Source organism: Pongo abelii, chromosome 16, assembly GCF_028885655.2.
Source record: "Pongo abelii isolate AG06213 chromosome 16, NHGRI_mPonAbe1-v2.0_pri, whole genome shotgun sequence".
In the NCBI taxonomy this organism is placed as follows: domain Eukaryota; kingdom Metazoa; phylum Chordata; class Mammalia; order Primates; family Hominidae; genus Pongo; species Pongo abelii.
This window is the reverse complement of record NC_072001.2, coordinates 41388722-41413891: the sequence shown is the minus strand read 5'-3', so window position 1 is coordinate 41413891 and position 25170 is coordinate 41388722. Positions and strand designations below refer to the sequence as shown.

Here is a 25170-nt window from a genome sequence, read left to right as displayed (position 1 = left end):
GAAGGCAACATGGCAGACCATTCACTGGCTCTTACATCTTTCCCTCCAAAGTTACATCGCTTCCACTCAACATTCTGCTGGCTGAACCATGTCATATTGTCACACCTTCTTTCAAAGGGAAGAGTTGGAAATAATTGGGGAAAAGCACCAAAGACTTCCATAGGAAAGTTGAAGAGAAACAGACTGTGCCTTCCTCTTGGTTATATGATTTGAGCAGAGGGATTCTTTGTGACAGGGACACAATAGCTACAAACATCACTTAGACTAGATCTTCAGGGACATTTCCAGTTTTACACATGCTGTTTCATTGCCAACTATAGTCAATGCTGTTGTCAAGTTGGGAAACCGTGGTCAGCAAACATATAGCTAACCAAATTTTAAGTACTCCATTTGCCTCTGCTCCAGTTGGTGAGTAGAAGGAAATACAAACAGGCTTGTATTAGCATGAAGTTCGTAACTACTCCATTAGCGCAACCTTACATATATGTAGCACTTTAAAAAGTTAAAGCTTTCACACGTTATCTTCTTTGATCTTCATAACAATTCTGTGTCCTAGATAGGGCAGATTTTATGATCACATTTTTAAGGCAAGAAAACAGCTGGGGAGAGAGAGATTTGTTTTTGTCAGGGGAATTACCTTTTATTCCCTTAACCTTAGCAACGATACTGATCTTTATTCTGTAGTGTATTCTTTAGAATTTAGAATAGTCAGTAACAATATCTACTGAAATGCGGTATTTGGATTAACTAATGTGTCTACACATCCACTTATTCCTAATAACTTTCGATGTGGAGAAATCATGCTGTGGGTAGAATAAGAAAGATTTCCCTCCCATCATGCTTGTTGGCAAGTGGCCAAGATGCAGGAGAAGAGGGCCAGGAGCTCCTCTGTTCCATGGCAGTTCCCAGCCATCAACTGAGCAGACTGGACTTGTCCCTTAAATCTTCTGGAATACCAGAGTACAGTACTGATAGGTTTTTTTTGTTGTTGTTTTGTTTTTTCTTTTCCTGCAGTTCTCTGATTATCAGAATTACCTTGTAAATAGCTGTGTGAAGGAAAACCCCACCATGGAGCGATCTATTGCTCTGTGCAACGGCATCTCCCAGTGGGTACAACTGATGGTTCTCAGCCGCCCCACGCCGCAGCTCCGAGCAGAAGTCTTCATCAAGTTCATCCAGGTGGCTCAGGTGAATAACTGGTTTAAGACTTTTGGCTTGGGCTATAAGGTAAACATTCTATCCCCTTTTCCTCCAGCTTAGTCTATTAATTAGAGCTGTTTTTTCCCTCCTGAACCATGGCGAGGGGGTGGAGAGGTTTGTGTGCCTTCAACCAGATCTAGATACGGTGACTTGTCTCTTCTTCCATACAGGACAGTGTGGAGGGGAGGGGGCCATACAGGCCATATCAGGGGTCAGGATCCAGTTTTAGATCTGTTTAGACCTTTAACATTTTTCAAAAGATGCTTACCAGCCTACTTATTTTCCCGAGTCTGGCCCACATGGCAAAGGAAAGGGCAATTCTAAGATTTACTGGAGCTGGACCAGCCTGGATTATCTTAGGTCTTTAAGCCCATGCAGTGCTGAATGGCTGCATTTTATGTTTGAGGGGCATTTTATAAGAGGAAAACAAGTACTATGAACCTATATTTGAAGTTCCTCAGAGATTCTAGCTTCTCTGTCCCAGTTAACTGTCCCATATAGGCACTGGCATTGCACGGGAAAATAAGACAAAGTCCTTACCCTCAAAATAAAAGTCTGGTAAATTTGGAATAAATAAAAGATTACACTTAATAATATCTTTCTCCAACTCTGGATGGTCTAGACCAGTGTTTCTCAAAGTCAACAGCTCTGACTTTGGATCACCTGCTCTGATATTAACTAAAGGTATATTAAAATTACAGATCTCCAAGCCTAACCCCAGATCCAGGCAATCAGAATGTCTGGGTTAGGTCCAGAAACCATTGTGTTAAACAAATACTTCAGGTGATTCTAAGAAAGCACTGATCTAGAAGGTGGTCCACAGATTAGCAACAACAAAAGGAGAGAGATGTAATGCCTCCCAGATTTGGAATCCACCAGTCTGAATAAAGCAGAAGGGGAGACATGGACAGGAAACTGCAATGCCTCATAACTAGTCTTCAACCAGTGTAAGGGAGACTCACGGCACAGAGACAAGAGGCAGCCTCTAAGCTCCCCATGTAACTGACATGTACAGTGACTCTGCTGTCATCTGTCTTCTGTGTCACAGAAGCTCCACCAACTACAGAACTTCAATACACTGATGGCTGTGATAGGTGGGCTGTGTCACAGCTCAATCTCGAGGCTCAAGGAGACAAGTTCGCATGTCCCACATGAAATCAATAAGGTCAGTGCTATTGTCTTCTCTGGGGCCCTTAGCAGCATTCTCAAGATGTGTGCCAACATTTTCTCCTTGGTGGGCAGCCCAGAGAGCATTTCCAAACCACACCATCCCTTGTCAACTAGGCTAAGTGGCAGGGAGGCAAACCTTAAGGAAATCCATAGGATGGAGAAGTCACATTTTTTTTAGAGTAACTGTGATTTTGTCTGGCCTCAGACAATGTCACTGCAAACATTCCTGCTGGACCAGTTGAAACAATGTGCCTCTTCCCATGTTCATAGGCCACGGAATATTCAGTTACCATCTTTGACACTGATTCCCTCACTCCAGCTCCAGCTCCTTGCTCTAAAATGTGTTCTCAAAAGGAATTGTGGTTCTGTTGACCATAGGTCAGTTCGCACATTGAGTGTAGTTATATAGTGATACATTAAAAACTTAGCTATCCAGAACCCTTAAAGAATGACATTCTGGATAGTTGAATTTTACCAGATAATTGGATATGAGTTCTTCAGATACCATTTTGTAATACATAATGTTTTATTAATGAATATTTTTCTTAAATGTTCTGTACATTTTCCTACATTATTAGATTTTACAGAATATACTTTAATCTTTTATGACATAGGGCTGTTTTGCTTGTTTCTCTTTTTTATAGAAATAGGGTCTTGCTCTGTCATCCAGGCTGGAGCACAGGCTGGCATGATCATAGCTCACTGCAGTCTCAAACTCCTGGGCTCAAGCAATCATCCCACCTCAGCCTACCAAGTAGCTAGGACCATGGGTGCGCACCATTATGCCCAGCTATTTTTAAAAAATTTTATAGAGATAAGGGTCTCCCTGTGTTGCCCAGGCTGGTCTCCAACTCTTGGCCTCAAGCGATCCTCCCATCTCGGCCTCCTAAAGTATTGAATTACAGGCATAAGCCACTGAGTCCAGCTGGAGCTGTTGTTATAAACCACTGTAATATACCGAGGATATAAATGTATGGCGTGGGTTAGATAATGACTGCTCTTTGAGCACTTTCATGTAAGAGGACCTTACTATACTCAAGCCCCAGTCCTTCCAAACTGGCATGGAGAGTAACTCTCTTTTTAGGGAGAAATACCTGAGCTCATTACCCCATCTGTTTTTCCCAGGTGTTCAGCTCCCTTTTGGGGAGTCTTTTATTATCTCTGTTATCACAATGCTGGGCCTCTGGGGAGGCCCCCCACTTCCCAGTGGTCTGATCAAAAGGGCATCATCTTTAGTCACCTCTTCATTCCTTAACAGTTCTGCTGAAACCAGGTGGAACAGTTGAAAAGATTGCCCACATCTCAGAGGTGACAGAGAGAAACAGTCACAGAGATTAAGAAGCCTTCGTGTCATTTAGCTTGTAAGAGAGTGCTTGCTCCTCTTCAGCTTGGGGTCCCCCACAGCAATGCTTCCTGTCGGTAGCTACTTGACCCTCAGGGTGGTCTGCATAGTGAATTAGTAAGTCCAGGGTTGAAGCAAAAGTCCCCAAGTTGTTGATTTCACCTTCGGAGGGGAATAAAAATATCTCTATCATTTTTGCTGTTACACTCTTATCTTGTGAGCCCCTTCCATGCCTAGGGCTCACCTGCACCATTGGTAGAGGTTTATGAGGAAGAAGGTCTCTTGCCATCTCCCAGTGATTTGAAAGGGTCTGACTCCAAGAACTCCGAGTTCTTCATTGTGGAGAAATGGTATTTTGTAGGCCACAATTTTATTAAGTTTGGGCACAGTGTCCAAAAGGGTTACAGTAGTCCCCCTTATCTGAGGTTCTGTCTTCTGTAGTTTCAGTTATCTGAGGTCAACTGCAGTCCAAAAAAAATTTAATGGAAAATCCCAGAAATAATTAATAAGTTTTATTTTATTATTTATTGATTGATTGAGACAGTCTCACTCTGTCACCCAGGCTGGAGTGCAGTGGCTCAATCTCAGTTCACTGCAATCTCCGCCTCCCAGGTTCAAGTAATCCTCCTGCCTCAGGCTCCCAAGTAGCTGGGACTACAGGCGTGCGCCACCATGCCGGGCTAATTTTGTATTTTTAGTAGAGACGGGGTTTCACCATGTTAGCCAGGCTGGTCTTGAACTTCAGACCTCAGGTGATCCGTCCACCTCAGTCTCCCAAAGTGCTGGGATTACAGGCATGAACCACCACGTCTGGCCAATTCATAAGTTTTAAAATGCATGCTGTGCTAAGTAGCATGATGAAATCTTAAGCCATCCCATTCCATCCTTTCTGGGACTCCTTCATATCAGTCACTAAGTAGCCATCTTGGTCTTCAGATTGACTGTCATGGTATTGCAGTGCTTGTGTTCAAGTAACTCTCACTTTGTTTAATAATGGCCTCACAGTGCAAGAGTAATGATGTTGGCGATTTGGATATGCCAAAAAGCAGCCCTAAAATGTTTCCTCTAAGTTCTTTACTTAATAAGGAAGGAAAAAAAATCATATGCTGAGGTTGCTAAGATCTAAGAAGGAATTTCATCTATAAAATTGTGAAAAAGGAAAGAAGTTCATTCTAGTTTATCTTTTGCACTTCATACTGCAAAAAGTTATGGCCACAGTGCATGATGGGAATGGCATTACATTTGTGGGTGGGAAACATGAACAGAAATGTGTTCCACTTGACAGCAATCGGGTTTGTTACTACGCAGTTTCAGGCATCAATTAGGCGTCTTGGACTGTATCCCCCTAAGGATAAGAGAGGACTCCTTATGTTGTATGATAACATGATTGGCAGACAGTCACTTCATGTCTTTGCTTCTGAGAAAGCTGGTTATCACTCATGGGGAATGGATTCTGTGAACTGCTTGCTGACTTGAATGACATGTGATTGAAAAGAAAACCAGATCCGGCTGCTCCCTTTCTGTGCTGGTGAGCAGCCGTTCCCACTTCCAGGGTTGAAGCAGGGTGTAACCTCTGATGTCCTCTCTCCTGTCCTTTGCTCAGAATTGATCTAGTCTATTCAGTCTTTTTAGTTCAAGGTTTTAGTCTGTGAATGGAATGTCACTTGCTTTCTAGTCACAGGCCCATTCTGAGAATCTTGAAAGGCCCACCGAGCACCTCATAGAGAATAACACAATAGACTACTGAAGCTCCACTCTTAAAATACATGCTTTTCCCCATGCCAGCAACATAGTCAGCATTTCCTGACATCACATTTCAACTGTTAATCAATGCAGTGTCTCTGGAAGCATTCAGAAGACACCAAGGAAGGGAATCACATGGTTTGGGGACAGGAGTTAGAGGGATAGTGTTCACTATATATTCTTGTATCTTTTTAATTTTTGTGTCAGGGCCTTGTTTTTGAAAAGAAGGAAATTTTAACATAAAAATGATAAAACCCCCATTTATAATGTTTAAGTTACATAATAGATTCAAGCATGTCTTGTGTTTGTAAATATATTCTGTGATATTTGACATAGCCGAGGTTTTAATTGGGGAGTCATAATCTGTACCTTTTACATGAATTAACCCCTGCTCAACAAATTCTGGATGGGGTGAGATCATGGCAGGGGATGCAAATATGCAAGGTCGTCATTATAGACAATACACACTGCCTAGCGGGTACCTGTGATTGGTCTGTTCTGCTTTGTAGGTTCTCGGTGAGATGACTGAGCTGCTGTCCTCCTCCAGAAACTATGACAATTACCGGCGAGCCTATGGAGAGTGCACTGACTTCAAGATCCCCATTCTGGGTGTGCATCTCAAGGACCTCATCTCCCTGTATGAAGCCATGCCTGACTATCTGGAGGACGGGAAAGTGAACGTCCACAAGTTACTGGCCCTGTACAATCATATCAGTGAATTGGTCCAGCTGCAAGAGGTGGCCCCACCCTTGGAGGCTAACAAGGACTTGGTACACTTGCTGACGGTGAGGTTCACACTGGAGGACAATTACTAAGCACTTTCTATGTGCCAGGTGCCATTCTATACACCTTACCAAATATTCGCTGTTAGTCCTCATAAAGGCTCTATGAAGCAGATACTATTATTATCTCCAACATATAGACAGGGATACTAAAGCACAAAGATATACCTTGCCAGGAGACCACACATTATTAAGCAGCAGAGCCTTGATTCAGACCCAGGTGGTGGGACTCTAGAGACTGTGCCCTTCAGACTTCTAGGACTGTTTCACTACCCCTACAAAAGCAGTCCTAAGCTCTCTGGGAGGAGCTGATGGCAAATCAGGATACAAGTCTTGGTAACAGATGGAGAGAATGAATGTGCTCTCATAAAAAGGGCAGGCAGTAATTAAAAAAAACAAACAAAAAACACCCAGGGTTATTATTTGGTTCCTGGCTTAGATCTTTGCTCTTGGAGATATTCAAGTGAAGATGAACACTTGTCAATGGTGTGGGAGACCAGGATTCGCATTTTGCGTATGGGGTGAGATCAGATGAACTCCCTTCCAGACCTGCAATTCTGTAGTTTACCAGCTGTGTGACTATGGACATATAACCCTCCAAGATTCCTCTCCTCAAAGGGATTAGTCTCTGGGATGACTTCTAACTTCTCTTCCAGTTCTAAAGTTATACAATTTTTAACCTGCTGTTTTTGGAGAGTAGAGTAATGATCATAACCTCTTTCTGCCTCACAGCAGCATTTTGATAGAACCCTGGGCTTCACATCAGCTGGTGTGTGATCCTAGCCCTTTCACTTATTAGCCAGGTGACCTTGGCAGGTCTGTGTCTCAGACGTCATTAGTAAAAACATGGAGTGAATCTTAACATTCTTTGGATTATAAATCTTGTGATGAAAGCTGTGAACCTTCTTCCCAGAAAAACGTACATAAGCCATATATTTTTAAATATGCATGTAATTTCAAGCTCTGAACTCCTTAAAGCCTATCCATAGACTCAAGGTTAAGAATAAGATTATTCCTAAGGACTTCTCTCCTAAAATTTTATAGTTCTAAGATACATGAAACTCATTAACTCTTTTTTTTTGGAGACAAGGTCTGGCTCTATCACCTAGACTGGAGTGCAGTAGTGCAATCTCAGCTCACTGCAACCTCTATCTTCCAGGTCCAAGCCATCCTCCCACCTCAGCCTCCTGAGTAGCTGGGACCACGGGCACACGCCACCACGCCCGGTTAACTTTTGTATTTTTTGTAGAGACAGGGTTTTGCTATGTTGCCCAGGCTGGTCTCAAACTCCTGAGCTCAAGCAATCTACCTGCCTTGGCCTCCCAAAATGCTGGGAATACAGGCATGAGCCACCATGCACCCAGACTCATTAACTCTTAATAGCAATTAATATGTCTTACCATTTAAACTGGATTTTATTGCTGGACTCAAATTTAATAGTCTCAGACTATACACACCATCCTTTCAGATCATCTGTCTGCTTTGAGAGAGAACAAGTGATGTATTAGTCATCTGTCCAGACAAAGCCTTTGGCCTAAGCTCTATATAGAGGCTTAGATTTAAATCATAGTTAAAAAGAGGGCATCCTGAGACATGTCCAAAATTTAAAAACATTTTAATGAGAATTAATGCTTGCCCTATTGCAATAGTAGGTGTTATACCTGTTTTGTGACTTTTAAAAACAAACTGTTTAGAAGCTAAAAGAGTAAACTACCGGCAAGGAAAATCCAAGAAAGAACCATCAGCTGTGGGAGAGGCAAACAGCATCTTAGCAATGAACCCTGTTCTGCTTTGATCTGCAGTTATCCCTGGATCTTTACTACACTGAGGATGAAATCTATGAGCTTTCCTATGCCCGGGAACCAAGGAACCACAGAGCTCCAGTGAGTTTTTCATATTAAGACTCCACATGTAATAGGTGCTTTACAAGCTTCTCCTCGAGTTCATTCATCCTCAGGAGCAGACTTTCAGTTCAGTTTAATAAGTGTACTGTTTTTCTTAAGTGCTCAACCTTATGCTAGGAACAGAGAAAGCTTTTCAGCATATGTCTGAGGAATAGTTCCTGTCCATTAAAAAGCTGTGATATAGTTGAAGGGGTAAGCCTAATGTGTGACCAGTGAATAACTAGTGAACAGTAAATAACTATATCATCAGAATGCCAGGTGTGGTGGAGTCAGTGGTTTACAAAGTAGAGAAGGAAGATACTATTGTGCACCAGAATGACATCCCCCCCATTAAGAAGAGTCCCCACATAAATTTCTTTTCTATGATTCATTGATGATAATGAGAGTAATATGCATACTAATCAGAAGCTAAATTTCTGAAGATTTCCAGGTTGGTAGGTAGAAAAGCCCCATTTTCCTGTAATGTTCTGGGTGAAAAGAACAGTCTGCTGAGTCTTTTGACCTCCTATGCTGAGAAGTCCTCAAAATAGTACACAGTCCTGGCACTGCCCGCAGTAGGAACTTCACAGGTTATCTGCCCTACCCTCCCACAGGCAAGTAAAATCACTTCAGTCTCTTGGGACGTTTCCAAACCCAAAACAAGTGATACTCAAGGGAGGAGAGTTGCCCACACTTAAGAAATCCAGCTCATCTACTGGGGTGGCTAAATTGCACTCCTCCACACAGAAAGATCAAGTTCTAGCTTTCTATTGTAATGAAAGATTCCACTGAAAATATTTGGTAGATTCCATTTTCAGGTTAGAGGCATTTCAATGGAAAGGGTACATTCTGTTTTTTCAAAGAGATTTTAATTTGGGCCGGGTTTCAAATACAGTCATGTACCACATAATGACATTTTGGTCAGTGATAGACCTCATATATGACAGTGGCCCCTTAAGATTATAATGGAGCAGAAAAATTACTATTGCCTAGCGACAGAACAATTGTAACATTGTAGCACAACACATTACTCACTATGTCTGTGATTATACTGGTGTAAACAAACCTACTGAGCTGTAAAAAGTCTAGGTCATACACTTATGTACAGTACATAATACTTGATAATAAGTATTACTGGTTTATGCACTTACTATACAATACTTTTTATCATTATTTTAGAGTGCATTCCTTCTACTTAGAAAAGTTAACTGTAAAACAGCCTCAGGCAAGTCCTTCAGAAGGTGACAGCTCCATGCATGTTATTGCCCCTAAAGACCTTCCAATGGGACAAGATGTGGAGTGGAAGACAGTGATACTGATGATCTTGACTCTATATAGACATAGGCCAATGTGTGTAATTGTTTGTACCTTAGTTTATAACAAAGATTTAAAAAATTAAACATTTTTAAAATAGAAAAAAGTTTATAGAATATGGCTATAAAGGAAATAACTTGTACAGCTATACAAGGTGTGCTTTAAGCTAAGTGTCATAACAAAAGAGTAAAAGTTAAAAAAATTAAAAGCTTTTACAGTAAAATAAGGTAATTTATCATTGAAGAAAAAACTTTAAGAAACTTAGTGTAGTCTAAGTGTACAGTGTTTATAAAGTATATAGGCGTATACAGTAACGTTAGGCCTCCACATTCACTCACCACTCACGACTTACCACAGTAATTTCTAATCTTGAAAGCTCTATTCATGGTTAAGTGCCCTATACAGGTGTACCATTAAAAAAAAATTTCTATACCATATTTTTACCTTTTCTATGTTTAGATATGTTAAGATACACAAATACCATTATTACAATTGCCTACAGTACTGAGTATAATAACCTGCTGTATAGGTATGTAGCCTAGGAGCAGTAGGCTATACCAAATAGCCTAGGTGTGTAGCAGGCTATACCATCTAGGTTTGTGTAAGTACACACTGTGGTGCTCACACAAGGACAAAATCACCTCATGACACATTTCTCAGAACATATCCCAGTCATTAAGTGATGCATGACTGTATTTAGAAAAGAGCCTGTCCAGGCTTCAGATGATTTTTCTTGTGCCTTCCTGCCTTTTAGCTAAGCTTTTCCTTCTTCACATTTCTACTGCGAAATGTGACTGGAGAATAGAGAGGAAACATAAATGATCCACTTTACTCTTTGTTGATAGCTCTGACAAAAGGTTTAATGGAGAGGGAATTGCAACTCAGGCAGATTGAGAATTTCAAATTATTTGTAGCTGCAGATAATGTATGTGAAGAGCACTCTGGAAACTGTAAGCACAATGCCTTGTTAGCCAAGATTATTAGTAGAGATTTCAATTGCCTGTGGGTTCTCTGCTCCTTGCCACTGAACATAATTGAAGATTGTCCATAAATGTAACTGACAGGTAGTGGGAAAAGAAAGAGCTATAGGTTATAATATTGCATTGTAGTCATGAGGATTTCTCTAAATATTTCATTTTAGCCACTAACACCTTCAAAGCCACCAGTAGTAGTGGACTGGGCTTCTGGAGTGTCTCCCAAACCTGATCCAAAGACCATTAGCAAACACGTCCAGAGGATGGTGGACGTAAGTACAGCTGTGTTCAGCACACAAAAACTAGGCATTGCCTGGCTCAGTTCTGTATGTGGGGTAAAGGGAGAGGAAAGCACAATGGTGGAAATGTAAAGGCAAAAAACTTGAACCACTTCTTCTCTTACTGTGGCTTTCGAACAATTCAAAAGTTACATTTTGACAACACACACTGGAGTCATATGAAGTCAGTTGTGCCTCCTCTTCAAGACCTAGCAAAAGAGCATATGCTTAAAGGTTGTCAGTTGATTTAGGAGTACAGAAGTATTGGGATACATTTGAGTATAGTAAAGGGTAATAAGGTAAACCTAAAACTGAAAACCTTTGTACTGCTTGATTCAATTCTCTGTGCTAATTGCTGAGGAAGGGGTATATATTCTCATACTTCTGCATGTATCCTCGTGGACAACTCCCATGTAACAATAGAAAACTAAGAGCGTAACGGTGAGAAACAAGAGGATTAAGAGTGGGGACAGAGCACTTCCAACTGGGCTGTTTGGTGCAGCTTCTCAAAGAAGGTGCAACTGGAGCTGAGTGATGAAAAAAAGGGTAGAGTGAAAGGAGAACATCCCTCTGTGCAGTGAACTAGGAGTAGCCAGCGTGATAGTATAATTGACGTGCTAATGAATCAAAGTACATGGCCACCCCCCACATGCTGCTACCAGCAAAGGCCTGAGATGTGACCTGCCACATCTTTGCCACAGCTGAAGGAGCAGGTTTCCCTGTTCCTCTCGTTCAGGTTGTTAAAAGGCTTTTATCCAACTGCCCCAGCTCTTTGTCATTTGACTAAAAGGAAAGAAGACCGGTTTCTCTTTAGTAATCACCAAAAAAACTCCTTTTTCACAGTCTGTCTTCAAGAACTATGATCACGACCAGGATGGATACATTTCTCAGGAAGAATTTGAAAAGATTGCTGCGAGTTTTCCATTTTCCTTCTGTGTGATGGACAAAGACAGGTGAGGGTTTGTACTTAGGAATATGTGGTTATGAACCTACTGATGAGAATAGGTTTATAGGTATGTCACTAGAAGAATTTGAAAACTCAGATATGTTGTTGCTGTGATCACTTAAAGAACAGACCATGAAATATACATTCTTTCAAAAATATTCTGGGCCGGGCACAGTGGCTCATGCCTGTAATCCCAACACTTTGGGAGGCCGAGGTGGGCGGATCACCTAAGCTCAGGAATTCGAGACCAACCTGGCCAACATGGTGAAACCCTGTCTCTACTAAAAATACAAAAATTAGCCAGGTGTGGTGGTGGGCGCCTGTAATCCCAGCTACTCGGGAGGCCGAGGCAGGAGAATTGTTTGAACCCAGGAGGCAGAGGTTGCAGTGAGCCGAGATCATGCCACTGCACTCCAGCCTGGGCCACAAGAGCGAAAACCTGTCTCAAAAAAAAAAAAACCAAAAACTGAATTGAACATTCCATAAATCTGCCACTTTATAAATAGTCAACTATAAATAAGAAAAAGTTTAGTCTTCCTTCTTGCTTTGTCATTACAGATTTTGGGAAACAACTAATACTTATTCATACTTTGCATATTTACTTTTCTCAAGGTTAAATAAATTCTATCTTGGTTCTCTATAGGAAACTAATTGTATGGTTAGTGGGTTCCAGTTAGGTACTGTCTAACGTCAGAAACTGTAGCATAAGACATTTCCCTCCCTATACACATGTACATGTTACATTGTTTCTTTTTCAAGTCTTATAGATAGTGGTCAAGTTAGTTAGGGAAACCTAGTTTAGCCAAAGAACACCTCTGTGGAAATGAGTAATGCTGCCTTACCTACTTACCACATGTCATCTTGTATCCTTATTAAGAGTAGGGCCCATGGAAGTAATCTTGAGGTAGCACATACCATATTACCACTGAGGATAAAAAGAAAGGTGAGTCTCTAAGGCTAGAAGCCCCCCTTGCTACCTGCCTCCATGCCCCTTATACTCACCTCCTTGCCTTGGTCATTTGCCGGCAGGGAAGGCCTCATCAGCAGGGATGAGATCACAGCCTACTTCATGCGAGCCAGCTCAATCTATTCCAAGCTGGGCCTGGGCTTTCCTCACAACTTCCAAGAGACCACCTACCTGAAGCCCACTTTTTGTGACAACTGTGCTGGATTTGTAAGTTGTTCTTAGGGTGCTCCAGGGTTGAATTTGGGGGAAGAGTGTGGGATACTTTAAGACAGGCACAGACCTCACAATCCTTATAAACCCATCCCAGCTTGGAGCCCAAACAGACACCTAGAATAACCTAGAGCCCAAGTGTGTGGTTTTTACCTGCACTCATCATCTCTCACTTCTTCCTGTTTTTTCTTTTCTATTGCAATGAGGCCTTAGATAAATGGTACCAGAAATGCTGAATTAGGGATATACTTTTAAAGTATAATATTCATGTGCTGTTTCAAGTGTTCTAACAAAGACATATGAGATACCTTCTGTCTTTAGGAGATAACCTGGGCTATGCCCCTCCTCCGTTCCACTCCTGACCAATAGTTTCCCCCTAAACTCAGGTCCTGATGCAAGGCTCTATATCCTTCTCAGTTTGGAGTCCTGAGGAACCTGTTTGCCCGATGATTCATCCATTTCTCGAGAATGTCTGGGTCATAAGGCTGCTAGTGAGGGCCAGGTGTGGTGGCTCATGCCTGTAATCCCAGCACTTTGGGAGGCCAAGGCGGGCGGATCACTTGAGGCCCGGAGTTCGAGACCAGCCCACCTAACATGGTGAAAACCCGTCTCTACTAAAAATACAAAAAAATTTAGCCAGGTGTGGTGGAACATGCCTGGTAGTCCCAGCTACTTGGGAAACTGAGACAGGAGAATTGCTTGAACCCAGAAGGTGGAGGTTGCAGTGAGCCGAGATCGCACCACTGCACTCCAGCCTGGGCAATTGGGCAAGACTCTCAAAAAAAACAAAACAAAAAAACCCTGCTTCTTGAGAAACTTTGATCAGCATAAACTCTTCTCATGGATTTAAGGTCAGAAGGGAAAAGACATGAGAGATAAATGAGGTTTCCTTCCCACTTGAGCTAGAGAGTAGAATGAAGGAAAATAAAGGAATGTCACCTTGTAGCCTCACACCAGATGGATGAATGACATGTGGTGCATTCTGTCTCTTGTTTCATAGCTCTGGGGAGTGATCAAACAAGGATATCGATGTAAAGGTAAGACTCAATATTGTTGACTGTTTTTCCTGGTGTTATCAGTCCATTCTCACGCTGCTATAGAGAACTGCCTGAGACTGGGTAACTTATAAAGGAAAGAGGTTTAATTGACTCACAGTTCCACAGGGCTGGTGAGGCCTCAGGAAACTTAACAATCATGGCAGAAGGGGAAGCAAACACATCCTTCTTCACATGGTGGCAGGAAGAAGAAGTGCTGAGCAAAAGGGGGAAAAGCCCTTATGAAGCCATCAGATCTCATGAGCAGTCACTCACTATCATGAGAACATGAGGGTAACCGCCCCCATGATTCAGTTACCTCCCATCAGGTCCCTCCCATGACACATGGGGATTATGGGCACTACAAGGTGAGGTTTGGATGGGGACACAGAGCTAAACCGTATCAGCTGGTCTTAGAGTCCCATCTCTAAAACATTTTTTACCCATAGTAGTTGTCCATTTAGTCCACAACTTCTCAGCAGAGTTCAGAGTCTCATCCCCAAAGTGGCTTCCCTCGGACACCCCCGGTGAATGACCGCCACACCGAAGAGAGAAATGCCTGGTTGCGCAGTTAGGCATTTTCCCTTTATAAAATCCTCTTTCTGTCGTGGTTGGCCTAGAACGGGGTAGCACTTAGGAGACAGTGCTCTCATATAGTCATGGAAGGGTGGGTCCCCAGTGAAAAAGATAGAATCTCTTCTGCAACAGAAGATAAATGATTACTAAAGGCCCTTGTCAGCTTTCCTTTATCACTCAGGACATAACTGTCCTTCCTTGTGACTAGGAGAATTCAGGAGGGAAAGAGAGGAAACTTTTACTGCAAGAAAGAAAGTAAGACCTAACAGCTGAGCGTTTCCGGAGGGTCTCCCTAGAGTAGGCATAATGTGTGGGATACCAGGACACCATCTCTTCCCTCCAAGATATCAGGATACTGCTTCTGATGCTGAGACTCACTGATAAGGGCTACATCAAGAGTGTGAGCTCTGGGCTTCACCAAGTGAGAAGAATACTAGCTTCATTAGGAATGTTAAGTGTCTTAGCTCCAGAAGATAGAATAGACATGTGTGACAAGAAAGCACTGCATGAATTTGGTTGTGAGACACACTGGGGAAGAGAGAAAAGTGAAAGACTTCTTGACCCAGGATGTGTTGTCCACAGACTGCGGGATGAACTGCCACAAACAATGCAAAGATCTGGTTGTGTTTGAGTGCAAGAAGCGAGCCAAGAACCCAGTAGCTCCCACAGAGAACAACACTTCTGTGGGGCCAGTGTCCAACCTTTGCTCATTGGGAGCCAAAGATCTGCTCCATGGTAAGTAGGCACTGGGACCATTCATCTTGGAAAGTGAAGTAGGAAGGGAAAAGTTTTAGAGAAGGAAAGATTACCTCATGACTCTATGTTTGAGTTTAAATGTAACCTCAGCAGCTAGGCCAGGGCTGACCCCTCCCACAGTTTTGGATTTTAGCTCCATGCCTATGTCTTAGACTTAAGGTGTGAGAATAGCAGAGTCCTAGTTAGGCATAAAAATCAGCAGGTACTTATTGAGCACCTACACCAAGCACAGATACTGATTTCTGGCCAATATAGTGCCTTAAGTTAACAGTTAACTATCCCACCCTATCCCCAGCTCGAAACCCAAAACAGTGACTAGGGAGAATATGTATGTACATGCATATGTATGTGTGTGTGTGTGTATAATGTAAATTAACATATATAGTATATAAATAACATTAAAAGGCATAGTGCATTCAAAAACAAAGACACACATCTCAAGGTTACACATGTACTAGAAACACACTGCAAGGAGTAGATGCTAAAGCTACTGGTCTGCTTGGCTGCATGTCTAGAAGCAGGTAGAGGCAGCTGCAAATTTGATTTCTGCATAGTAGCAGAGACCACCTATGCATGAAAGGTGACCAGAATCAGACTTACTGCTTAAAATTGAGAAGGAAAAATCCAATGCTTAAAAAACTGACTGTCACTTAGCAGCAGGAAGCAGACTTAGCCACAGACAGACTTCTACTAGCTGAGTGACTGTCTATGATAGCCCCAATTTTTCTCCAGGAGAGGAACCCCAAGCCATTAATTTAAGACCAGGTCCTAGTCTGAGGAACCCTGAGGAGCCAGGTAGCAGGTAATTGTCAAAATTCTAGAAACAGAAGGCTAAATGTAGAAAGGAAGGGCGGGAGGCAAAACTCCCACTCAAGTGGAGCTTGCAGATTAAAATTCCAAATCATACAAGGAAAATCCTAGGACTAAGACAAAACATTCAACATTCAAGAAATAAACTAGCAAATTTACTTATGTTAAAATGCAAACAACGGTACAATAAGGAAATGACTTTAAGTATGTTTGAGATGCCCCAGATCTAAAGTGCAAAGAAGCAGAACAGACTGTCTCTGTCTTCATGGAGTAGTTCTAGTTAGGGGGAAGATAATATACAAATACAGAGCAGTTTAGAAACAATGCAAGAGTATATGCTAAGAGCCAAATAGGTTGCAGTGACAGCAAATGACAGGAGGACACAGCAGAGAGATCGCTGTACTGGGGCTGTTGGGACTTTATGGAGAAGGTGGGATTTCAGCTAAGTCTTGAAGGAAGGGTGGAATTAAGTTATGGGAGGAGGACAGTGCACATTCCAGACAGGATGTACGGTAGGAGCAAAAGGCCAAGGGCAGAACAGCTTTAGTACTATTGAGATAGTGGGGAAAAAACAAAAAGGTGTTAAGGCGGTTTAGGTAAGAGATGAAGTGGAAAAATGAGACAGTCTAGAGAGTCTTAAATGACAGGTGCCTGTCTATATGATAAAATGAGGAGCTGTTTAAAAAAGTAACATGAAGGGCTTGTTGGGGAGGGTTGGGGCACAAGGCTTCATAGTGCTGTACTAGGCCCTGATCTCTGGGCTGGCTGGTTAGCCAGCATATCAAAACACTGATCACCTTGACTAACTGAAGAACATATAGGTCTTCAGCAAAAATCCAATGCTTATTAGGTTAGTGCCAGTTTAATATAAGAAGCCATGTGACTTCTAAGTAGAACCAAAAAAGGAAATAAGAAATGAGTTTATTTATATAAAGCACTTAAAATCGGGCTTAACACGTATGTACCATATGTTAATATCATTATTCTTTTGAAATAAGCTCCCTAAAGTGGTAAGGCCACTATCGTTACAACAGATGCCTAGAGAAAAAGTCCATATAGTATACATTCTGCATTTGAAGCACTTCTAATGTTCAGTGGTAAATATCAACATGCATTTATTGATCAATTAAGATCAAAGCTTAAGTGCTTCACTTCCATGTAAGAAATGAACATTCCTTTTTATCACATCAGCCAAGTAAAAATTTTCTGCTGTCTTCCTAAATCCTTCCCCTTACTGTCTATCTAAACACAGGCTGACTTCAAACTTTTGGGATGTTTTGTTCTTAGGGAGTAAAAATCCTCTTAGGGTCTTTTCTAGGAAAGAATATGCTAATCAATTAAGGATTTGATGTTCAACTTTTAATAGAAATCACAAACACCATTGTGAAAAATAGGCCTGTACCCTGTATTTCATTCATGCACTCTGTATTTTCAGAGTTACACATAACCTTAGGGCACCACAATTCTGTCACATAAAATGCAGATTTTCAAGTGGAAAAGACAGCAGAGAACAGCCTGAATCTGAGGACTCAAAAAGGAATCCCTGAAGGGGCTGTTGTTAGAGATTTCTCCTCTCCAGGCCATCTCTCCTCTTTCTCCAAACCCTGCCCCACACTGGTAAGATAAGTACTTTTCAGGAAGTAGACCAATAGGTAGGATAAACATACATGTATCATGGGCAACAAAATGAAAATTACTATATTATTATAAAGTTGCTAAAAGTCAAGGTCTATTTATAATGGCAAAAATGACTATTGGATATCATCCATTCTTAGTTGTTTCCATCTCATTATTATCTGGGATGGTTTCTGCTTATCAAATCAAAATTTCCAGTGATTTCTTTTAGCCCATTACTATCTTTCTCAATCTCATCAACTTTCACTTTCTTGAAACTTGTAACTCTCCTAATTTCTGTTAATACTGTGGTCTCTCAGGACTCTTTCTGCAATTTTAAGGGCTTTCTGTTGCTTTTTGTTCTTATTGCTTTCTTCCTTTTGCTCCTCAAAGTGTATAGTGCCTGAATTTCTGTCCCAAGCTCCCTGTATGTCTAGGAATTCAACCTAAATAATAGAGGGGATTATATTCATAATTTGACAATTTAGGTTGGTAAAAAGAATATATAACTGTATTACAGAAAAGTTTGAAAATGGAGATATAAAAAATAATCACCCATAATACTCCTTCAAAAAAGACAATGTAATTATTTTAGGGTGACCATAACAATTTAAATATTTGAGCACTTAACTATGTAATTACAATTTTGAGCTTTATTGGATAAATATTAAATGTTAATTTAAATTATGTTCTCTTTGGCAAGAATTAAACTAAGATCTTTGTAAGATTTCTAGTTTTACAACTGGTTGATTCTGATCAAATACTAATTAGAAAATTTTTGTTGTTTTTTAAAGCCATCTTGACTATACTAATCCAATGTCTTCAAAGTCAGACTATCCAATGTTTTAATCACTGCTGAGTCTTTCCAAAAAGTAAATTGAGATGATCTGCAGTTTATCTTAAAGCCTATCTGTCACCCACCTCAAATACATCTGCTCTTACTCTACTTTTCCAGGAAATTACTCCTTATGGCTAACATTACTAGGCTGGATCCTGGGTAGTGGGTCTTAGTTAAAGAAAACCAGAGTAACTTACCTTTTTCCTCTCAGTATCAAACAAGGGCAATACATTTTAAGGTACATTTCCACAAAGCTAAAACTTCTTTCTCACGGTTAAGCTGTGCCCACTGTACAAACGGGTTCCCAGAGAGTTCTTATCTGCTAGAGGGTGTCTGTATCAGGACTGAGACATGAATGCTGAGAGCTCCCAAATTCCAGGGTCCAAAAAAGTATTTATGGAGCATTTCTGTCTACATATTGTTCTTGTTCTCTTTATTTTATGAAACCCTGTGGCACTGAGGCAGGGGCTTCAACTTACCTCCAAAAACAGAAACCCTCTAGGCAACCTTCGTGCAAACAGAAGAAGATGCTCTTTCTCAAGGTGGATGTAGCTTGACACCAGTGGCCATGTCTTGGCCAGCAAAGCCCCTGGATTTTAGCCCTCACCCCCTAAACTGGGTGCCTGAAAATGGGTCCTCTTTGAACATACGGAACTTCTGTAACAATAAGAAAGGTCTCATTGAAACTAATGTCTCAGTCTTGAGTCTCTGCTTTCCTAAGCTAGAGTACTAGCATGTCCTGTATCTTCCTACAGCACCTGAGGAAGGACCTTTTACATTCCCTAATGGGGAGGCTGTGGAACATGGTGAGGAGAGTAAGGATCGGACCATCATGCTGATGGGAGTGTCCTCACAGAAGATTTCTCTTCGGCTGAAGAGGGCTGTTGCCCACAAGGCCACCCAGACTGAATCACAGCCTTGGATTGGCAGTGAGGGCCCTTCAGGTCCCTTTGTACTGTCTTCCCCAAGGAAGACAGCCCAGGATACTCTTTATGTGCTTCCCAGTCCCACCTCTCCATGTCCTAGCCCAGTCTTGGTCAGAAAGCGGGCTTTTGTCAAGTGGGAGAATAAAGACTCCCTCATAAAATCAAAGGAGGAGCTCCGTCACCTCAGACTGCCTACCTACCAAGAGCTGGAACAGGTACCTTCCTTTTCATTTTCCTTTTTTTCAGACTATCTTAGAGAAGTGGGGCCAAACCAGGAAAGAGCATGTGGACTGAAGATTCAGATCAGGCTGATTAAAAGCAGTCTAAAACAAAAAAGGAGGAGGGTAGAAACAGGGAGGGAGAGAGGGAGGGAAGGAAGAAAGGATGGATTGATTCCAGCTTTCTCACAACTCACTGGGGGCCTTGGTTCACATTACACAAGTAGCACAGGCTATACAGGGCTCCCTATCACCACACAAGTGGTGGCATTTCAGAGTGCTGGTGCCAGTGCCCAAAGCCCTGTTTACTAGGCTCCCAGAGAAAAACCACAGTATCTACTGGTTAGCTTTACTGTGCTGATGATACCACTCCTTTTCTAGATGGAACTAAAATGAACTTGCCTAAATCCTCCTTCCCTAGAGGTCTCTTTAACATGTTCATCAGGGTTATAGTTTAGGATCATCATGGTTACCTAAGCATCTTCCTAAGAGAAGTTAGTGATCTTAGTCCTATAGCAACAACAAGAGAAAGGTGAGTGTATTGTGGCTCACCATAGAAAACGCCTCCCTCCTAAATATAAACGAGGAGAATCTTTTCTAACACATCAGGGAATATGCTGATCTTTTACACATATTAGAATAGTGAAAGCAACAGTAGCAGGCAAACGCACAGTGGAATATAATATAGAGCAATATAACCTATAAAATGTTAACAATTATGACAACAGGAGCTGCTCTTCAATGTTAGGCTCACAATGTCCTAATTATCAGGTACCTAACAGAGACAATGGAAAAGACAAAATAAAGTTTACCAAGGAAAGGAGAACAAGAGTTTGGAAACATGGTGCCAAGATTTGAGAGAAGGGAACAATGACATTAAAAACAGGAAAATAGGGCTGGGTGTGGTGGCTCATGCCCCCAGCACTTTGGGAGGCAGAAGTGGGTGGATCACTTGAGGTTAGGAGCTCGAGAGCAGCCTGGCCAACGTGGTGAAACCCTGTCTCTACTAAAAATACAAAAATTAGCTGGGCATGATGGCAGGTGTCTGTAATCCCAGCTACTCAGGAGGCTGAAGCAGGAGAATCACTTGAACCCGGGAGGTGGAGGTTGCAGTGAGCTGAGACCAAGCCACGGCACTCCAGCCTAGGCTACAGACTCCACCTTAAAAAAAAAAGGCCTGGCACGGTGGCTCACGCCTGTAATCCCAGCACTTTGGGAGGCCAAGGTGGGCGGATCACGAGGTCAGGAGATCAAGACCATCCTGGCTAACATGGTGAAACCCCATCTCTACTAGAAATATAAAAAATCAGCCAGGCGTGGTGGCGGGCGCCTGTAGTCCCAGCTACTTGGGAGGCTGAGGCAGGAGAATGGCGTGAACCTGGGAGGCGGAGCCTGCAGTGAGCCGAAGCCTGCAGTGAGCCGAGATGGCGCCACTGCACTCCAGCCTGGGCGACTGAGCAAGACTCCATCTAAAAAAAAAAAAAAAAGCGGGGGGGAGGAGTAGGAGATGGGAACAGCAGAAGGAAGACGAGCCAACAGCCAACTGTCGAGATACTCAATTCTGAAGGTTCAATCATTACTATACTTCTTTTTGTTTTGAGTAGAGTACACAACTCACAGGGCTGGCTCAAGAGGTTACCTATAATTGGTAAGAACCTATAAATGGTAAGAAACTACTGTCCCATGTTAATTATAGATAACTAAGCCATTTTAGAGACAGGGAAGCAAGGATACATTAATATCAACACTACTATTCACTTTATTAGAGGAGGAGGAATGCCTTTCTGGCTTTTCCCAAAAACATCAAGGTTTGCACTGTGTTTTTGGAGGCCTGTCAGTGCAAACACAAAACCAATATCCAGCTAGTAGAATTCCTTATATAATTCTACATTCTACAGACTGAAAAACTGTCCACGAGGGCTTCAGGATTCCCTGCATTGTCCTCAATGCTCTAGCTTCCCTGTCAGACCCCCAGAAACTGAATTAGAGAAACATCTGAAGAAACAAGTTAGATAATGTATGTGAAACTCTTGATTTGGTGCTTGGTACAAAGAACATATTAAGAGAAACATATGAAAAAAGAACAACAGATTTTCTGGATGAATGGTACTCTCTTGCTCAGAGTTATTGTTAAGATGTGCTGTAAAAACCAAGTCAATGAGAAGGTGGCAAAACGTGGGTTAGACAAACCCCTTCCTCTTAGGGATAGAAACTGCCAAATGCAACTTTTAAAAACGATGAAAGAAACCTCGAAAAATGAACTCAATAGAATAGAAAGAACTTTGGTCTTGGAGGCAAAGATTTGTGTTTTCAGTCCCAGACATTTCTTACACCAGCTGTTAAACTCTACAGCCTATTTGGTTCTTGTGAAATACAGGGCTGGGATTCCATGTTCTGAAAGGTTTGCCTCAAATCTTGACATTTTACATGCCGATGAAAAGGAAAAATGTGGTTGGCAACAATGCTTTAAGAAGTGGCTCGCAGAAAGATTAGAATTCCTACTCAGCAACATCAGAGCCAGTAAACCCTCTCAGCATTTTGACCACTGCCTCTCTTTACTTTTTAGGCTTGTCAGATAGACCTAAGGTCCAGAATTCACTGTGTGTATTTTAGAGGAACAATTATGTGTCCCACTTTCCCATTAAGTATAATCCTTACAATGACTAGTCTATGTGTAATTCAACAGTCCTATCCATAATAACTAGTCAAATTAAATCAGTATTTACAATATATAATGTATATTAATAAGAATAAATATTATGTATTATTTTAAGTATAATGCACCACTGAACCAGCATGGGGCAAAAGAATAAGCAAATAAAAGCTTTTATGTTTAGATATACCAAGGCTCAACTCTGCAGTTGAATTGGCAACATTTGCCTTTATAAGATTGAGGTATACAACCTATTTTCAGGGTGTTTGTGAAGGTTAAGGTATTCCATTATGTCACACAGCACAGGCACATAGCAAGTGCTCAATATTATATGGCAGCTGAGACAGCTATCTAGATAATTCAGATTGAGAAACAACCCAGTGTATCCCAAATTACCCAGACACTGTCTATATATAATATTCTCTTGGAGTAATCAGTACAGGATAATATAAGAACACTGGACTCAAAATCAGAAGACTGGAAATCAACTGTTGGCTCTATAATGTTACCACTACAAATTAGATCACTAAATCTCAACTTAGGGGTGGGGTGAAATTCTTAACATCATCAAAAAGTTACATTTGTTTTCAATAATTTGTGGGGGAAAAACTTAGATAAAATTAATTAACACCTCGCATTAAAGAATTCTCAGTCATGCTTTCATGGCTCAGACCTGACCAGAGACTCTGTTTCTGCCAAGTTGAGATCTCCCGCGAGAAAACATCCAAAAGTTTTGTCATTATCTACCTATTGCTCGGAAATGGTTTATTCTGCCTATTAACCACTCACAAACTTTGATATGATAACAAAGACTAACTGCTGCTTACAAATGCTCGTTTGATATTTAACTTGCTATTTTCTATTCAGGGCAAAATAATTGTCTTGAAAATAGTTGTTAATTCTCAGCCACAGTGAATAGGAGATGCCAGTCAAAAGTAGCTCTCAATTTGTAATTCATTTGCTATTCATTGCTGCTTTATTAACATACCTCATTCTCCTTTCCCTTTAGGAAATAAATACTCTGAAAGCAGATAATGATGCCCTAAAGATCCAACTGAAATATGCACAGAAGAAAATAGAATCCCTCCAGCTTGAAAAAAGCAATCATGTCTTAGCTCAAATGGAGCAGGGTGACTGTTCTTAGCCCAGAAACTAAGTAGCAGTCTGTAGATGAGTATAGTGATCTCATTTCCTAAACTGTAACACACAGACCTGAGGAACTTTACACTGACCAGCTTTAAAACAGTACTTTAAAAGGAAAAGCCTGTTACTGTTTATTTACCTAAAAGATTCCTAGTGTGCAGCACTGTTTTCTCTTTCAGTCAGTTGACTCAAAGGGGGAAAACTAAAGAACGCAAAACTTGCTATACATACCACTTATGTTCATCAAAAGTATGCGATCTAAAACATGACTATCATTTCCTGACAATGGAGCATCTCAGTGGCCTGCCTGGCTGATTCTTCCTAAAAACTAAAATCTCTGGAAAACGTATTTGCTTCTTACCCTGTGTTTTCTGCAAACTGACTTACTTTGTTCCAGCCAAAGCTTGCTAATAATAGAAAACTACCCATATTCCAAAAGTAGATTTCTTCTGTATCCCAGCATACTTTGTGAACCTGGCTCCTTCTTCACTACCTCAGATCTAATCAATTAGTCTGTGTACCCTCCTTCCTCACTACAGTCATAACACATGAGCATATCTACCTAGAAGCCAATTTCTACCGATGTAGCCACAACTTTTTAGAGGCCTATTAAACATGACGTTATCCAATTACAGGTCAACTTACAGTTGTAGCCTTACAACTTACAGTCATCATAAAATAAGTAATCAATCAAATTAGGTACCTGCAAACATAGCTATTACCATCTCATATTACTGTCTAATTAAAATAAACATAACGCAAACATGTTTGTCCTTATATATTCTACAGTGGACAGAATTAGGAATTGATGGCTTTAAAAAAAAAAAAAGGCTATGAAGAGTCTGTTTAACTCTTCATGTTCCATCTTTTTATCTTCTGAAGTAAACTATTTTGAAAGTTCTCTTTGAAATGAATTTATGCTTAACTGTCTTCACTATTAATACTATTTAGAAATAAGCTAATTGGATCAGTGGCTTAAATAATAGCTGACTGTGTGTACATATGTATATAATATGTATATACAATATCAGGCATGCATGTGGCTTGGAATTTTGTTTCCTCCATAAAATGTGGAAGTGAATTAAACAAGTTTTAGTCATTTATGCAAAGTCACAAATATAAAGTTCAGTTTGTCACAAGATTAAATTGCTCACAAGGTAAAATTGTATTGTTTGGCAAAATCACAAGTAACAATCCTGTGAGTTTTCTATTATGAAGGTTAATAATAAATGGGCTCATTTAGTTGCCTGGGCACCTATTCACAAATTCATTTGTCAGCCTCTTTTTAGTTCTCTTAAAAAAAAAAAAAATCATATGATCATTTTCCTTTTTCGGGGTACTTAGCTTCCATGCCTATAAAGTCTGGTAACAGACTGACTTGAAATTCATAAACAAACAAGTTGTCCAATTGCCAAGAATATGTTAACAATTAAAAGTTCCAAACCTAAAGCCAATAGCACCAAGTCTTCATAAGAATACAAAGTATATATACAGTATTGCTTACCTGGAGGATTCAGATCATTTAGGAATTCTCTTTTTATGAAAGACCAGTTCCCATTTGAGTTCCTCCTTGCACTGAGTTTTAGTGATATAGAACTAGCTTGTAATTAGTGTTTCATTACATTATAAAGAATCATTTTACACACATATTTACCCTTTTCCAAATTTAAACTCAGAAATACCCAAAGCAGGCCTGCTTAAGCCCACTACCTGGCATATAAACTTATAGTAACACTTTGTTACTTGCTTTTTAATAGGACAAACATGAGTTAGGACAAACTCTAAAATTCATA

General features: G+C 40.9%; 1 protein-coding gene across 3 annotated transcripts in view; it reads left to right on the top strand.

Moving 5' to 3' along the window:
* RASGRP1 (RAS guanyl releasing protein 1) overlaps nucleotides 1-24720 on the top strand; it is a 75263-nt gene extending 50543 nt beyond the window's left edge. Inside the window, exons 7-17 of one of the 3 annotated variants that reach the window (XM_024232886.2) lie at nucleotides 1015-1188; nucleotides 2249-2365; nucleotides 5965-6240; nucleotides 8040-8120; nucleotides 10576-10680; nucleotides 11530-11639; nucleotides 12662-12806; nucleotides 13810-13846; nucleotides 15002-15154; nucleotides 19193-19578; nucleotides 23244-24720. In XM_024232886.2, coding sequence (XP_024088654.1) covers nucleotides 1015-1188; nucleotides 2249-2365; nucleotides 5965-6240; nucleotides 8040-8120; nucleotides 10576-10680; nucleotides 11530-11639; nucleotides 12662-12806; nucleotides 13810-13846; nucleotides 15002-15154; nucleotides 19193-19578; nucleotides 23244-23378 — 1719 coding nt within the window. In that variant the 3' untranslated portion in view covers nucleotides 23379-24720. Of the gene's footprint in view, nucleotides 1-1014; nucleotides 1189-2248; nucleotides 2366-5964; nucleotides 6241-8039; nucleotides 8121-10575; nucleotides 10681-11529; nucleotides 11640-12661; nucleotides 12807-13809; nucleotides 13847-15001; nucleotides 15155-17468 lie in introns of all 3 variants that reach the window. The other 2 variants (XM_054531372.1, XM_054531373.2) reach the window with 2 other exon arrangements.
* Nucleotides 24721-25170: the final 450 nt, after the last annotated feature.